This window comes from Haliotis cracherodii, unplaced genomic scaffold, assembly GCF_022045235.1.
Source record: "Haliotis cracherodii isolate W230 unplaced genomic scaffold, xgHalCrac1.p SCAF_4, whole genome shotgun sequence".
In the NCBI taxonomy this organism is placed as follows: Eukaryota; Metazoa; Mollusca; class Gastropoda; order Lepetellida; family Haliotidae; genus Haliotis; species Haliotis cracherodii.
Genome location: NW_027266297.1, coordinates 17,467,535 through 17,485,136, shown reverse-complemented (window position 1 = coordinate 17,485,136; position 17,602 = coordinate 17,467,535). Strand labels below are relative to the sequence as shown.

The 17,602-nt window shown below is 38.6% G+C and overlaps 1 protein-coding gene and 1 pseudogene across 1 annotated transcript; one reads left to right on the top strand and one right to left on the bottom strand.

The window, feature by feature from the left end:
- Window positions 1–7,683: 7,683 nt before the first annotated feature.
- LOC139480481 (insulin-like growth factor-binding protein complex acid labile subunit) lies at window positions 7,684–10,158 on the bottom strand (annotated as a pseudogene).
- A 5,207-nt stretch (window positions 10,159–15,365) lies between these two features.
- LOC139479303 (zinc finger X-chromosomal protein-like) lies at window positions 15,366–16,019 on the top strand. The gene has a single exon (XM_071262164.1). The coding sequence runs from the start codon at window positions 15,366–15,368 to the stop codon at window positions 16,017–16,019; it is 654 nt and encodes a 217-aa protein (XP_071118265.1).
- The last annotated feature ends 1,583 nt before the right edge of the window (window positions 16,020–17,602 follow it).

Sequence of the window (17,602 nt, the reverse complement as noted above, 5' to 3'; positions counted from 1 at the left end):
AGACCTGCATGCACTTCGGGCTTTCCTCCCACATTAAGCTGACACGCCGTGATATGACTGGAATACTGTTAAAAGCGGCGTTAAACCCAACTCACTCACTCACTCACTCTTCCCACATCTACATGTAGCTGACACGCTGAGATATAACTGTTCCGTTGTCGTAATCAGTAATCCAACCTGGTTAATTGAATTCGTCTGTTAAAACGGACAATGTTTCTTTTACATTTTCCCAAACGGTATACGTACACTTCAAAACCAGTTCAAGAGAAAAGAAGGATACTCATTTCGTTTCAACACAATAAGTTCTTAAATAAGCAGCAGTTTGCCTAAAAGATGAAATACAACTTAATTGTTCAGGTTCATATCAGTGCAGTACTACACACACACCCCTCCCTTCACTACATGGACTCTCCCGGTCATGGCCGGCTCATTTTCAGAGAAGTAGATGCTGAAGTTCACAGTTTGGAATTTGGAATGACGCGGGCGTGCCGGTTCGTCCATTTTGTATGAGACTGACCAGTTTGAGATTTCAAGTAACAGTGGAAGATATATGACTGAATGTCAAATATGAACCCTTTAGAATTCAAAACCGCTGATCGGCCGTGTCTTGTAATTCATCAAGAAAAGCTGATTTCTATTACCTGTGAGTTGATAATGTCACATACCTCTACCCCAGCAAATCTGAACCGTACATTTCGAAGGAATTGCCGATAACAATAAATCAGACATTTTTCATTTGTGTTTTGTTGTCATCCGCCATTTTTATGGTCAGTCGGATGTAATACACTGGTGTATCAACATGTCCAAATGCGTGGAGAAGGGGTAATCAAATCAGTAAATTCATCATCCTTGGTCAAAACAATTAGCCAAACAAGATCAAGTATTTAACTGAGTCATGAGCGACCGTCCATTTACTACCCACCTGGTCAGTGTATGAAATGTGTTCCAAAGCTCACAAGTCCCAAACACTTCCGATAAAATACGAAATAACAACGACTTGAAAACAAAATGACGCCAAAACTGACGTGATGGTTCGAAGAAATTATGATGTATCTAACTATTTGTAAAACGACATATTGATTAAGTTGTGAACTAACTGAATAGCAGGTACATATCACATTTATGAAATCCAGTCAAATGGATGGGCTGGCCTACACAACCAAACAAATTGATTCTCACACTTTCTTTAAGTTCATATCAGCTGAAATAATGTGCTTGTCAAAGGTGGCCGCAGGATCTACACCAACAGCATGAGGTAAAATCAACACCAGCGATACTTACCTATGCTCATTACTTTTCCTTAAATGTGCTTGTATGATATTTCAAAGTAATGCACTATGACATAATGGTGATATGAAGTGACACTGACTCACTATAGCTAGTACAACAGAGTGAGTGAGTGAGTATGTTTTCACGCCACTTTTAGCAATATTCCAGCAATATCTTATATCTAGTAAACCAGAAGTACCTTCGACGGCAAATCCAATTATTTAAGTCATTTCAAAGCAAAACGGTTTGTTTCATCAATGAAAGATAAGTACGAAGGGCTTCTGAAGAGTTCTGAACAGTTTGCATATATTAAGTACAATACTTTTCATGCTTACAGGGATGAATATGTTCCACATGCAGCACCAGTGTGCATCTTTCTGTTGTTTGCAAAGAAGTGCTTTGATTTTCCATGCTGATGCAAATGAATTACATTCCGCGCTGTCGTAAACTATCTCTAAATGAAAGGGCTACCTCGAACAGCAATTGACATAGTGTAAACTTCAGGGTACGATGATCCTTCCTTTGCCACTGTTAATAGGTGGGCATCGAAGAGAAAGGGGGAGAATGATTCAAGGTAAATTAGACCTTCAACTGCCACTACTGACGAAAATGTTGATAAAGTACATATATATAATATGATTATGAAAGGTTAACAACTCATGTGTGTGTGTGTGTGTGTGTGTGTGTGTGTGTGTGTGTGTGTGTGTGTGTGTGTGTGTGTGTGTGTGTGTGGCTGCTTGTACTAGTCAGGAATGATGCCGATTTATAGTGCTGGAACACTGAGATATCATGCCGCAATTTAAGCTGAATAACCCACTCAGACACAGTATACTGACTCTGAGCCGACCAGTCCTTGTTTTAGCCCCTTAATGCCAAACGCCAGACAGAGTAACAACAAGTACCATCTTTTGGTATGTTGCGGCTGGGGATCGAACCCCGGACTTCCGCTCTCCGGGCGGACGCTTTATAGAAAACTCACTCATGTGACTAAAGCTTGCCATAACGTTTGACTTCGCAAATAGCTGACCTGAACTCGCTTTTAGAGATGTTATGATATGAATTCCGTGATCTATGTTTACGTTTTGGCACACTTACTTTGTATTCATTATCCTTGCTCTCATTGTAAGAACACAGGGCCATTGCGTATTTTTGATAATTGATTGAGAATTTTCATATCAAGTTTATGTCATTCGTAAATTTTTGTAAATCTCTTTTCTTCGCTAATTTCGGAACAGGTACATGTTATTCTAGTCGGGAAATATGCTTGACATGGAATGCTAAGCTCGTGTATGTACGTAATAGATTTTTATACTTTCTATATGATCAACAACAGAAAAAAAATATGGAGCCAAAATGTGGAGAATAATAATCAGGCGGAAACTTCGTGATCAGAAGATCTTGACACGCCTGCCGAATGTACATATAGTATCTGTTTAGCAATTCACATGGGAGGGAATATTTTTGAATTTGTAACTCTGATCTGGCTTAACTATGCATTTGAACATACATATACGTAATATCAAGCTTTCAGTATCCCGGCCTTCTACAATCACCTGGGACCCTCTTTCATCTTAGCACTACATTGCTGTAACTGAATTAGACTACGACATCCTTACTAATTGCAATTTATCTGAAATTAACTTCTCTGTGAAAATTCGGATTTTGACACTTTGCTTCAATCTAAAAAGGGCGGTCGGGTAGTGGTTAAAGCCTTCGCTCGTCACGCCGAAGACCCGGGTTCGATTCCCGACATAGATATAATGTGTGGAGCCCATTTCTGGTGCCCCCGCCATGATATTGCTGGAATATTACTAAAAGCGGTATGACACCAAACTCACTCACTCAGTCTAAAAATCTCAACGACATTAAAAGAAACATGACAGCATATTCTTTTAATATGATCCAATATACGATACATTAACAATGGAGCACACAAAGATTTGTGAAGAAAACACATATCGACTACAGTGATTTGTACAGCAATAGGTTTTTAATATAATACAACAATTACTTAAATCTAAAAAGAAATAGGCCACGCCGACGATATGCGAGACGTGCTCGGCATTTTCAGCCCACGATATGCACAGCCTTCATTATAAATAAAATTGATGAAAGAAAACTTCTATTAATTTTTTTTACTTTATTTCACACACAATCATTCGATCGATTAAAATATACTTTACACACAAGAGCAAAATGAATTTTTCTAAAAAAAGAAATTTATCCCCGACTACAGTGTCTGTCGTCTAACACAGCTTTGTAATGGCCGATAAGGTAATATCTACGGCGATCATCATGAAAATGATATCATGAGTTTAGGAACTATGGATTTTAGCAGGCGCCAGGTTGTCGCCCAAATTTACGGCAGAAGCTACTCTCGAGCTTTCAAACTCGAACATGAACCACCAAAACTACAATCTCTACTCGCTCAAAGATTCAGAAAACTAACTGAAACTGATCAAAAAGATTTAGAGAACTATCGCCAATAGAAAGCAACCAAACAAAACACCAAATGGAGGGTTAAAGCGTTCCATAGGTACTGTAACGTTTGGTCAATTTTACAATTTCCCCGTGGCTGATATAAAGTGGAAGGTCAACTCGCAATTGCAAAATATGTTCCTATATATATGTTACACCCAACCTGTGAGACTGCCCATTGAGTGCATTGAATAGATAATGACGTAGTTTGTTTTTGACCTTGTCATTTTGACCCAGCTGTCATTCGATAACACTCAACAAAACGTTTTGTGGTCCAAGGGAGATAATTTCAAGTTATATACAAATAGGTGATCAATGGCCCAGTTCATTTGCACATCATGTTAGGGGAGTGACAGTTGTGCATAGTTTTGTTTGCGGACGAAGTAACACAAATATTGACTTATCACAAAGCATAATTTCACACGCTTATAAATCTGATTATCTCGAATATCCGACGAAACATATTCCATTTGGCGTAAAAGGCAAAATATCGATGAAAATCATATAAACGGATCTCTGATAATCAGGTGTTAGCGCGAAAACAGTAAGCACGACCTGCCCTACCGGTAGCACCCGCCACTTACATGCGATGGAGGAAGGTAAACAAACCAGACGTCTAGTCACATAATAGCGTAAGTATCGAACCAAACTAGGGTCCAAACTTCACTGGGTCTAATCAGCACTCAAATCACAATATTTGCAATTTTCAAGACTTGACACATATGTATGATGCATGTATTCGCAAAATTGATAGAGAATACATGCTCAAGAGATATGGGCGTGTTGACAAATATCATACGGAATGAAACGAGGGTAAGATTTACTCTACTGTCCCATACCATTCTGAAGCTTTAAGTTTGCAACCAATGTTATTAAGGGGAAAACCAAGTTGAAATTAATCGGCAGATAATATTACCATTTATCATATAATGGGTAGGTTTCTCGGCAGGATAAAGCCAACGGATAAAAACGATATCCGTTGGGGTCATATGCGGATAGAGATGCAAATATCAAAAGTCAAGTAGGGACTACTTTCAGTGTCTATGAACAAACATGGCGTCGCACTTGTCATTCGGCGATCGAGTCAGAATTAACCACCAGGAATCTGGATAAACTACAGGGATAATTGCTACAATTATCAAAAGAACAGTTTAATATACTGAAAATCAGTGTCTAACTGCGACGTAGCTAAGGCATTTTATAGGTTTGGGCAACTTTGGAGATATATTTTTTCGAAACAATTTTGCGAGGGCACTAGGCCTAGCCATGCGGAATCAGTAGCCATATCTGTGCTTGTAGACCTCTGTGGCTTGAAACCTTTTCCACAAATTAAAATAGTTGGATGTAGCCGAAATATGTTTGAATTGTTACCTTGTTTTTTTTTTGTCGCTGTGTGTACATCTGACTGCACTTCTTACGTTATGACAGGACAGGCCGACTGTCAACAACGTCTGAATTCGGCCGTGATGTCTCATAGACTAAGGTTAGAGTAGCTTCCCTTTGACAAAGGGCAGTTACTCTAGCGGACAGACCGATTGTTTGTCGCGAAAGACAAGTAAAAACAATAAATTATTGTTGTTTTGCGTATATGTTGCTTCGCTACTGTATAAAAAAACAGATTTCAGTTGGAACTATATTGGCTACTGTCACTGTCCGACTGACACATCACTTACCCTGTGACGTAATAAATATTAATGCGCGCATTCCAGGAAAACTCGCAATGTTTCGGGAATGTTTGTGAGAGAGGGGAAGCGATTTTCAAGCACAGAATTATAGAATGACATTATATGATAAAGAGGTTATCACGCTTGTATGTTTGGGGATGGTAAATATCCTGTATTAGGAATAAACACTATGTATTGGCGAGCTAAATACATAGTGTTTATTCCTAATGCAGGATATTTACCATCCCCAAACACACAAGCGTGACAACCTTTATGCACTTTTTTAGTAGTTTGATTCAAACGTTAATAGCCTTGAAACGTTTAGAAATCCATTCACTCCCCATCATTTCGATAAGTTGACGGTTATTAAGTGATATTCAAGCAATATTTTAAGTTCAATGTAGTCCAAAATATAATATCTATGTTCAAAATGTGAACATCAACATGTTAATAAGCCAAACTGTAATCAGGATGGCGATCAGGCAAACAATCAAAATTAGACAAATATAGCGAGAAATATGCAAATATTCTGTTGAAGACAGTATTTGATCACAGAGAGAGCTCGGAAGCGTTAAAGATGGCATACTTGGTCCCCAGATGAAATATGTACTGGACAATTTTCAGTAAATAACTTGGAATGGTAAGTTTAAAATAGAGGAGTGACTTCTTTTTGGTTAATGTTACTTGCATTTTTCATGTTTGTTTTGCGTACCTTATCTTGTTGATCTACTTGAATGGAGACTTCATTAAACAGAAATATTATGAACACGCTATGTTGCTGGAATATTCAATCGAATACCCCTTCCTTTTCTCTTAATATGGTAATTGTGTGTATATAGATAAGATCTCAATGATGTCGACGTACAACAGAAAGCGTACAGCTGATCAACAATACTTTTTTATATACATCAAATCAAGATAACATTACAATGTAGCAGTCTCAACAATAGGAACAAACTGATACTAATACTAATCCAACCTGAAAGCGTTTTCAAACAACTCTGATTTTGATATTCAAGCACTTTACAGATATTCGCCCTCCTGCCATTCAACTATAAATTGATACGTTAATCTCTAGCTAAAGATTGCAATGATATATTGAATTAAAACATGAACAACTATACAAAATGTACATAGGCGTGTATTTTAACCTGGAAAAACGTTGAGCACCCCCTGAAAAGGTTGCGCGACCTTGAATGTAATAATTATTGATAGAATCAATTTGGTAAGGACATGAACAATTCTCCATAGGTAAGTTGTGAAATCATGGAGGATATTGGGGGAGATTCACAAGTCGGATGAAATCAGGTTCTTCTTTTGTGCCACATATGAGCGTATTTGGGTCTGATGGCAAAGAAAGAAGACATACACGCCAAGGAACATTCTTCCAAAAGTACAATTTGGTTGACGATCAGTCATGATGTGGAACCGTCTGTCCTATTACTACAAGCTGGACATGGTCACTGCACAGGGACTCTGGTTGGTGACAGGTGACAAATCCTGTATCCGATAGTTCTAACAGATTTTGTACCCACCTTCTGGCTACCAGACCCGTGTGCATGGACGACAACGCGAGACCATACCATTAATTAAAAAATAATACTATAACTGAGTTTCTACCGCAAAACACTGTTACTACCATCCCCTTGACCTTCATGAGTCAACATCTAGACACATCTTGGAAATCCTCGGGCCAATACTGAAACTGGACCCATCAGTTGCAAATCTACAGGAATTGGCATTATTGCACCGGGAAAAGCAAACCCTGGCGGTTTTACGCGCTGTTGATAGTCTCGTCAAAGGAAGTCATGTTGGGGCCATTTTTAGCAACAACGTACCAGCTACAATTGTCTCCATACCGATTGTGGCAATAATACACACAGTGAAATGTCCACCATTATGAATACCATTTTCAAAACTTTCATGAAGGGTGCTTTAACAAGTGCTCTTTGTGAGTAAATTAACAAAGATTTAGTCTTTTAAGAAATAGAACATGTTCCAGCTTTTAATGCCACAGATTTGTTGCTAGCGCCAATCTGAAATCCTAGAGCCAAAGTAGCATGGGGCGCTTAACATTTTTCCAGGTATCTATATATAATGCTGATGAGCAGTGATATAGGAGTCAACATTAATCATCAGATTTCTACATTATTAGCTATCTTCATAAATATAGTATGCATAATAAGAGTTGTATTTAATAAGTGACATCAGGTGCTTACAGACTGATAAGAGATGTATCAATATTTTCATTGGAAATCAATTATAAAGGTTGTTAAAATGCAATAGCAGATGCATTCTCCTCCATTATTAGTTGTCGTAATGTGGACCAAAACTCAACTCCATCACTGACATCTATTATGTGCTCCTCTGGTACAACATTCAGCAACACCAGCGGTACTCTTGCCTTCACTTGAGGGGATACGTCTTTATACAGGAGAATAATCCGTCCTGTGATATCATTGTGGGCAGAAAAGAGTCTCACAGCAGAAATAATTGTGAAGTATGTCCACTCATCTGTGAAGGTCCTTTCGGAGATGACAATGGCAGCTTTCCAGCTGTCACTCAGGGCCTCGATGATAGCATCTGCCTTGGGCCATCCAAACGGCTCGTGAAGGTCAGGCAGATATAGTCTGATGTTATTCTCTCTCTCCTGTAGCCGCGAAAACAGACATAGACATGGCCATTGATACTCTGAACCCTCGTAGATGATGTAAGCATCAAACATGAAATCTTTTCTCTTCGGAGGCTCAGTACTGTTGTACCCAAATGTATTCAGCAGAAAGTATTCAATTTTAGGTGAATATTTTGTTAAAAGAAAAGCTGAAATAATTGATATGATCTGTAGAAGAAATAATCCAATGGAAACTGTAAACCAACGCTGTCCTATACATTTTCTCCAGTGGTACTAATAATGTATGTTGAGCAATCCAGTGCTTGATGCCAATCCTTCATTTGTCAGGCAGGAATAGTTGCCTCCATGGTCTAGATTCACTTTAGTGGTCTGTAGCCATTCTATAAATCCAAGAGAAAAGCAGGAAAAAAAGAATGTATTACCATTTAGGTGTAAATTGAAACCGTCTCTATTCTCAATGATATTATCAAAATAATGCATGTCCTCAGTTGACAATGAACTTAAAGCATTAAATGATAAATCAAGATGTTTTAATCTTTGCATGCTGTATATTTCCTCAGGTATGAAAGTAAAGGTGTTATCAGACAATATGAGCAATTCCAGTTTTGTGAAGCTTGTGAAAGTGTTCCTTGCTATGTGGAAAAGGCCTTGTCCGGAAAGATCAAGTATTTGGAGATGAGGAATATCCAAAAATGTCTTAGATGTAAGAAAATGCGGGCCAAAAGTAGTATAGTCAGCATATAGTTCTTCTAAGCTAGATCTGATATCTGTGTTCTCAAACAATGAAGGGTGAAATAATCCGTGAGATAAATACAACCGTCGTACATGACATAGACCTTTTACATAGCCCTGGATATATATCAAACCATTATGCGACAGGTCAAGTGTATGTAGATTTGTTGTATTCAGGAGCAAGACGTCACCATGAATATTGTTATGTCCTGCGGCATAAAGTTCAAATCTTTCCAACATAGGAGGCGTGAAAAGTGTTAGCCGCATACCCTTTCTTCTTGTTTCTGAAATAGTATCCAGTCGATGCAATTCACCAAACTAAACAACTTGTAGATTTGTGAAAATCTGAAGTTTAAAGACGATTGCAGTATCACCGTGGATTGGATTTTCTGTTAACTCCACACTTTTCAGGCAATTGAAAAATGTTGAAGAAAACACTGCATCCGTTCAAAATATCCGTAGTCTGTTAACAGACAAATCAAGGTTGTCCACACATATCTCAGACACATATAACATCATGGTTCTTGTTATTTCATCATTAGATCCTATACGCCACCGTGTATCCTGAATGCCGCGCAAATTGATTGTGGTCATATTCCTGCCAGAAAATGACTTTAAAGATTTCATTGCCTTCTTTAACGTTAATCGCCCGTTAAAGTCGTTCATGAGTAAAAGGGAGTTCAATTGTGAAAGTGGAGAAAATATATTTTCGTCCAAATAATCAATTTGGGCATAAAACATTAAATTTGTAAGGGGTGTGCTTTTCAGTGTCAAAAAGGTAGAATTGGATAACATCCCACCATACCAGTCGTCAGTATTTAGCAAACTTAACGATGACAAACTCTTTAAATGTTGAAAGAAAAGTGATTGATTTGGATTAGGCCAGTAGCTGAGTTGTAGGTGTTTTAGGTTAACTAAATGTTCAAAAGTATTGGATGGAAATTTTCCATAACTGTATTCTTTCATTACTGGTCTCAACATAAGGACTTGTAGATTCCACAAGTGTCCAAATATACCGTCAGGGTAGGTTTCTGTGTTCACATGTAAGTAGTTGTTACTTATATCCAAAGATGATAAATTCCACAATCCATTAAACGCTCTTGGTTCAAGTTTTGAAATTCGATTTGAAGACAAATTTAATACCGTTAAACAACTGTAACGAGAAAATGTATTGTCTTTCAGTTCAGTGAGGTAATTGCTCTCGAGATTAAGCGACTCAGTGTTTCTTGGGAGGTGCAGTGGAACCGTGTTTAGTTGTCGCTTGCTACAGTCAGCCAGGGTTCTGCCTGAAGCATCATGATAAACCTCACATGTTGCATGTGCTTTGCAGGCGTGAGTAAAGACGAGAAGTGAGAACACAAACATCGTGTTTGCTTTCTCCATAATGTCGAAGTTATTCCTTCTGGAACAAAACAAATAAAAGGTCAATATATATTAAACATATATAATTAAGTGAACATTTGTATTTCAAAGATGTGTGTCAAGTTACTAGAACTGATGCGTTTCAGTGCATTTGTCTCCGTATTTTACCTTATATTACTCATATTGACGTGACAAGTGCCAAACAAGTTAAAACATAAGAGATTCATACTATACTTCGCTACACAGAATAACAGTGGGACGATGCATACATTTCCAGATTTGGAAGTTTCATGTGACTTTTTAATTTTTTTTATATTTGCCTCTCTTAGTAAAAGGGTATTAAACCCAGTCTTGGCTCGAGATCCCAACTGCTTTACACCTGATACTACCCGTCCTTGGGATATCCCAATGCTTTACATCTGATACTACCCGTCAGTTCGAGATCCCAATGCTTTACATCTGATACTACCTGTCAGTTTGATATCCAAAATACTTTACACCTGATACTACCCGTCAGTTCGAGATCCCAACTGCTTTACACCTGATACTACCCGTCCTTGGGATATCCCAATGCTTTACATCTGATACTACCCGTCAGTTCGAGATCCCAATGCTTTGCACCTGATACTACCCGTCCTTGGGATATCCCAATGCTTTACATCTGATACTACACATCAGTTCGAGATCCCAACTGCTTTGCACCTGATACTACCCGTCCTTGGGATAGCCCAATGCTTTACATCTGATACTACCCCTCAGTTCGAGATCCCAACTGCTTTGCACCTGATACTACCCGTCCTTGGGAATTCCCAATGCCTTACATTTGATACTACACGTCAGTTCGATATCCTAACTGCATTACACCTGATACTACCATTCAGACGGAGATCCCAACTGCTTTGCACTTGATACTATCTGTCAGTGGGATATTCCAACTGTTTTTCACCCGATACCCCAGTCAATGGACATTCTCACAATGACAAGGATGTAAAACAAATATGTACTTACTAACTTGTACGGGAGAGTTTTTGTTGCCAAATGTGAGGTAAGGTGAAATGGAGTTACATATAGCGACGTGCTCGCACCCACGCGCGTGTCTGTATGTGTGTGTATGTGTGTGGCTGCATGTACTTGTCCGGATTAATGCCGATTTTATAGTGCCAGCCCACTCCGAGCCGACCAGTCTTAGGTTTAGGCCTGTGATGCAGAGAGCCAGACAGAGTGGTATGACGCGGCCGGGGATATAACTCCGGTCCTTCCACTTTCCGTGCGGACGATCCACCAGTAGACCACAGAGGCGATCTTTGTTTAAAAAGAAGAATTATACATCTTTGCGCATATGGAGAGCTCGCGTTGTCATTATAAGGGGCCCGTAAAATGCTTGCCGTAACATGTGACTGTGCTTGTCGTAGGGAGGCGACTAACGGCGACTAAGAGGCGACTAGCCATTATCTATTATTTCTAAAGTTCTTTTGATTCTAGGATGCTTCCTCGGGGAAATATGTCACGAAGTCTAATAAACGAGGTGGCACGGTGAGCGGAGTTAAATCCCCGACGAGAAGTGAGAACACAAACATATTTTTTGCTTTCCCCAGAAGGTCGAAGTAATTCCTCCTGAGACAAAAAAGGTAATAAAAAAATAAATTAAAATGATAAATGTCAATTGCAAGTTCCTACCACTGTGTTTTCATTTCATTATTTCCACTTGAATATTGTTAATATTGACGTTACAAGTGGTCAAACAAATTAAAATATGAGGATTATAGTATATTTCGTTGTGACACCCGCAGCAAAGCATTACTTGCCAAAGTTTTCAACAATAATGATTAACAGATATTGCGTTTGCCTATTTGAAAACGGCATTATAGCTAGGCTAGGCTAGACACCACATAGCATTTACATAAATAATAAGTATCAAAAGTACAGTTATTCCAGTGGAGGTTCTCGCTGTTCGTTCATCAGTGAATTTAGAATCTAAGACCTACTCACATTATAAGACAGCAAATACTTTCAAATGTCTTACCGACATTGCCCCACATGGAGCTGTAACATTTGTTTCTTGTTATATACTGGTTGCATGTCAGATGTAGAAATTGTTCCGTTAAGTGGTATTTCAGATTTGCAGGAATCTGATGACTGTGCCATGGTAGTTGTTGGCTTTATCATAGCTTGCAAATTAAGTTGGATTTAATAAACCACCATTCTAACATTCCCCTGGTCAATTCAGTGTGCGCGAAATAGAGAAGACAGAAAGAATTGCAACATTGCATTTACATGTTGAACGTGCTTTGCGCATAGAAAAACAAAATCATCTTCGACAGTATTGTTTAGAGCTGCATCATTTGAATCGCACATGGTATTAGCAAATACGGAAATCCTAACCAGTGACGATATGAGTGTTGCGGTATTATAGATTATGTTTCTAAAACTGTCAATATAAACATTTCAAATTTATTATAAACTTAATAACATAGATCGTTTTCTCGACAAGGAAAACGTCTCTGCGGCGGCAAGCTTGCCATGGGCCTTGTACATGGGCCATGTAGATCTTTTCGGCAAACCCAATCTTTGACCAATTTTGGTCCAGTGAATTGCGATTACATAATGGATGTGATATGTCCAACAAATATGCTCAAACCAGCAGACGAACTGTTTCAGATATCGTTTATGAGAGGTTTTATCAACTTGACAGTCGTTATTTTATATATGTTGACAATATTGAAGCCAGAGATGAGACCGTTAGAATGTTTGTTTCACTGGAATATTTCATGAATACCAACACATGGATTGCGTATCTCAGAGATAGCGAACTACCGTATAAACACCTAAAAAATAGGTGCGGTGTTTGGGAGAATATATGGAACCAGTCTGCATGTGCGATGTACATATCCTTTCCTATTAACCCTTTGTTTCAGCAATTAGCGTTCACATACTCCTCGACATAGGCACATGTAAGCTTTGGAACACGACACAGATCGGTGGTTGTTTCTGAAGAGCGCGTCATTTCGACTCAATCACTACCGATTTATTTTTCCGAGTCAGCCTCGTTTTGAATCTCGTAATGATTTTCATAAGTAATATTAAGAGTCCCCTATTGTACATTCATTGATACACAGCCAAGATATGGAAGGTAGTGAAAGGGACATTTAACGTCAACTCGTTTTAATTTACATCCGCTACTCACACGAGCAATAACGTTGGTTGCAATTGCATACGTATTTAAGCCTAATCAATATTTCTTGTTATCCAACAATGTTACAACCGGGCCAGAGTTTTTTTCCTGTTTTTTTCTCTTGTGCCTGATTGGTTGAGGTCTAAATCTTCTTTTTTGACTCATTAATACAAGTTGGGTAGGAGTATACAACTTTATCAGGCTCTCTCCGATGTATCGAATTGGAGATTATTGGTATGCCTTTCACCATGTTTACCTTCCCATAAGTCTGTTGGTGTTCCAAGAAGAGCGATCACACAACACACCAATACTACTATATGGAGGGATGATAGACCTCGGTTAATTGCCATCAGTTTGCGTCAGTCTCGTAAACCAGCAAACCTTCCATATGTTAGCTGTCACGCCATCAATCAAAATCAAGCCATGATTATGTATATGATACTTTAGGGCACAGGCTCTACATCGGTAACACACACAACGATAGTAAACCTTGGGGGGCCATGGATGATATGGACATATGGTTTTTTTTAACAATATAAACTCTGGTAAACAGATAAGAGGATTCAAAGAAACATTTTACATTTATTCATATTTTTAACACAAAAGATTGTTCTAATTGTTTTTGTCATGTGGTGCTTGCTTTTCCATGTCAGATACATATTAGTACACTACAAAAATTATCTCATACCTAGCTATATTCTCTAATTACGTTTACTCAAACTGAGCGTCAATACCGTCAAACACATGCATTTTCTGGAATTTTTCTCTTTCCAATTTTCCAGTGGAAAAATAAACGAAACTGAAACAGTTGCATGCTTTTTACCAATTGGAGATAACAGGTAGTTAATGTGCTGTGCACTCAATCAGCAATTTGTTGTTTTGAGCTCTCTGATAACTGTCTGTCCTACAAATGGAAGGTTACCGTTATAAATTTACAATGAACTTTACCAACTAAAGAACATGTCATACATTATTCTTCCATGAATTGGTTGTAACATATAAGCCTGAAAGTATTAGTATTGTGTAGGTGGTATTTGTATCTGGTTTGGTGTAAACACAATAGAAAATGAGGACGTTTGGATGGTTAGTGACGGTACTAAAACCGATTTTGTATAAGTTTTCTCAATGACAATTAGCTTGTTGTACGCCAAATTACACCAAACATTAAACCGAATTCGTGTGAGTTACAGAAGATATGCGAGCTGTACCGCTTTAAAGCTGCAACCGGTTAACCAGCGTAAAAACCTCAGGGGACATAAACGTTCGCGCTGGCTGAACGATATGAATTAAGGCTATTATCATGAAACTATGATCACAACAAACGATGACTGTACCCTATAATACCATATTGATTCAATCATGGTTGATATAACATCAAAGAAGGCACTGAGATGGGGTCGTATTTTCCTGGCTGTTTTTGTAACGATCCTTTAACTTAGTGTTCGGTGTCATTATAACATACAGGAAAGTTTTGTCTGCACATGGTTAAACATTATTATTTGCAATGGATACTATTTCCTTATAATCCCAAATTCCCTAAACCGAGCCAGTTGGATACTTATTCATTAACACACACTTATGTGGCTTTGACGTTTTATATTGTCTCGAGAAAGACTTGCATCATAAGTTGCTATCGAAGTAAACACGTGAGATCTATACAAGTAACGCTTACATGGAAGAACGTGTTCCATACCTAACGTGCAATCAGCTTTCTCTCATTGACAAGAGTGTAATCCTAATGTAAATTCATTTAAATACAGGAGAGTGCTCACGAGCAGTGCTTGGTAAGAAGAAGTAACATTCAGTCGTGCCCATTATGAGAGTGCGTATTGTCAGCATAAGGGGCTATTCGAGCATGCATCCGGGGACTACTTGATTTTGATCAGAGGTTTCAGATCACAATAACCACTTCGGAAACTGGTTTAACTGACGCCCGCATAACGACAGAAGCTAATATTTAAAGGCAATAAATCAGGTGTGGTTATAAAGCCTCAATCTGCCAGGGACTTGAACGAGAGAGGTCAAGTCGACTTAGTTGACATGCAAACCAACAAGGATGGCGTCTACCGATTCATTCTACATTAACAAGAATATCTCACCAAGTTTCATGTTATTCGACCTTTGCCAGATGCCAGATTTTGTTGACGCCACCGTTGTTGTATCTGCTTATGTTAATGGTATAGATGTCGTTCCCGATGTTGACGCTCCTGTTAAGGTCATGCCAAATGTTGTCGTTGTTGTATCTGCTGATGTTAATGCTATAGATGTCGTGCCCGATGTTGACGCTCCTGATGAGGTCATCCCAGATGTTGTTGACGCCACCGTTGTTGTATCTGCTAATGTTAATGCTAAAGATGTCGTGCCCGATGTTGACACACCTGATGAGGTCATCCCAGATGTTGTTGACGCCACCGTTGTTGTATCTGCTGATGTTAATGCTACATATGTCGTGCCTGATGTTGACGCTCCTGTTGAGGTCATGCCAGATGTTGTTGACGCCACCGTTGTTGTATCTGCTGATGCTAATGCTCCATATGTCGTGCCTGATGTTAGCGCGCCTGGTGAGATTATGCGAGATACTGCTGACGCCACTGTTATTGATGTTGATGCTACAAAAGTTGATGCGTCCGATGTAGCACATGCTGTTGACTTTGATGTAGATGCTTTACACCATGCAAAGCCTGCCAGGAAGATGAAGCTACTCGTATGATTGACAGGAGCAACAGGTCACTGCGTGCCGTGCGTATTGGGGACAATGTTGCAGTTCCCGTCTCTCGTTTGACAGGAGCGAGGGTGACTCGCCAAATGTAACTGGCGTAGTCATGGACATAGACAATGCCATGCACAGAATAGGAACTCATAGGGAAACAATAAGTTGGCGACTAGCAAGATATCAATTTAAGTTTGTGAGATATTCTGGACCGAAACCCGCAGATGTCGTTGAAACAACATTATCTGTTCGTGAAATCGTGAGAGGACAGGGTTACTGGAGGTGCCAATGCCGAAGCAACTGCTTGACAAACAGGTGTTCCTGTTTGAAATCGGGTTTGAGATGCAATAGTGCATGCCATAGCCACACATCCTGTGCAAACTGATGTGATTCAGAGACTCTTTATCTGCGGATAACACTACTTGATATGTGTTTGTTTCTTAAGATCACATATTTGTGTGGTTGTATTACAGTTTATTCACTTAATGATAGAGTTAACTTTATCAAAACACATATATAACAAATTCATGTGTTAATCTTAAATCATATTTTGATAAGAATATTTAAAAAACACAGTTTCTTTCAGGGCTTAACAATGTTGTTTATACAAATTGTAATTTTAATATACTACAAGATTAGTCGCTACTCATTTCTCTAAAGGTTGAGTAGAAGATAGAAGTCATGATCTGGCTAAGCTCATCCAATCCAAAGTCTATAATTAGGGGTGACAAGCATCTGTTAAATAATCAACTTCACTTCTTGGGCTGCCTTTCTTGAGGTATGCGTTGTGGTAGGAAACCTTCACACGCATTGCTACATATTCTTGATAGACCCTTCATGGTCAAGTTGATCAACTGTGACATTGTGGATCCATTAGTCTTCTGCATTTTAGTAACACTTTAGAGTATATATCTTGTGTAAAACGCGAATACATTTCTGTGACTTCAGGATCTTATGTAATGTCAGTACTGTGACAAACGTGCAATCGCCTCAAAATAAAAATACTGGTGAAACCATGCTATTAACTTATTAACAGCCATATGGCACATATCATAAGCGAGTTATAAATGCAAAATAAGCCTAAATACCCCAATATGCCATGCAAGTGAAACTTATTTTCCTGGCGATCGTCTGAAAAACGTGATCTAAACCATTTTATATTAATACTTTATTAGTTTGCTATTTAACATTGACGATTATGTTTCATGTGATAAATAAATGTACAATGATACCAGTGTGATGGTGGAGGGTGTGATGTCGACGGTAAGAAGACGAACATGCGCCACACCAGTATTGAAAACATAACTGTTGTCAGTATTCACCAAGAAGCCATTGTACTCATTCAGTCTATACACCGATTATTGAAATAAACGTGTTATGTCTTGCGAATGTTTGAAAACTGTAGTTTCAATCATATTATAACTCTGCTATTTTTCGGGAAAATACGTTTTTAGAAGATATATACAAGCAATACTTACAATGACGACCGCTCATACCCCGTACGATGTAGAACCTCTACTTGACAAGGAAGTAATATAAACACAAATCTATTGATTTATTCCGGAAAGTCGTGGTTGACAGAG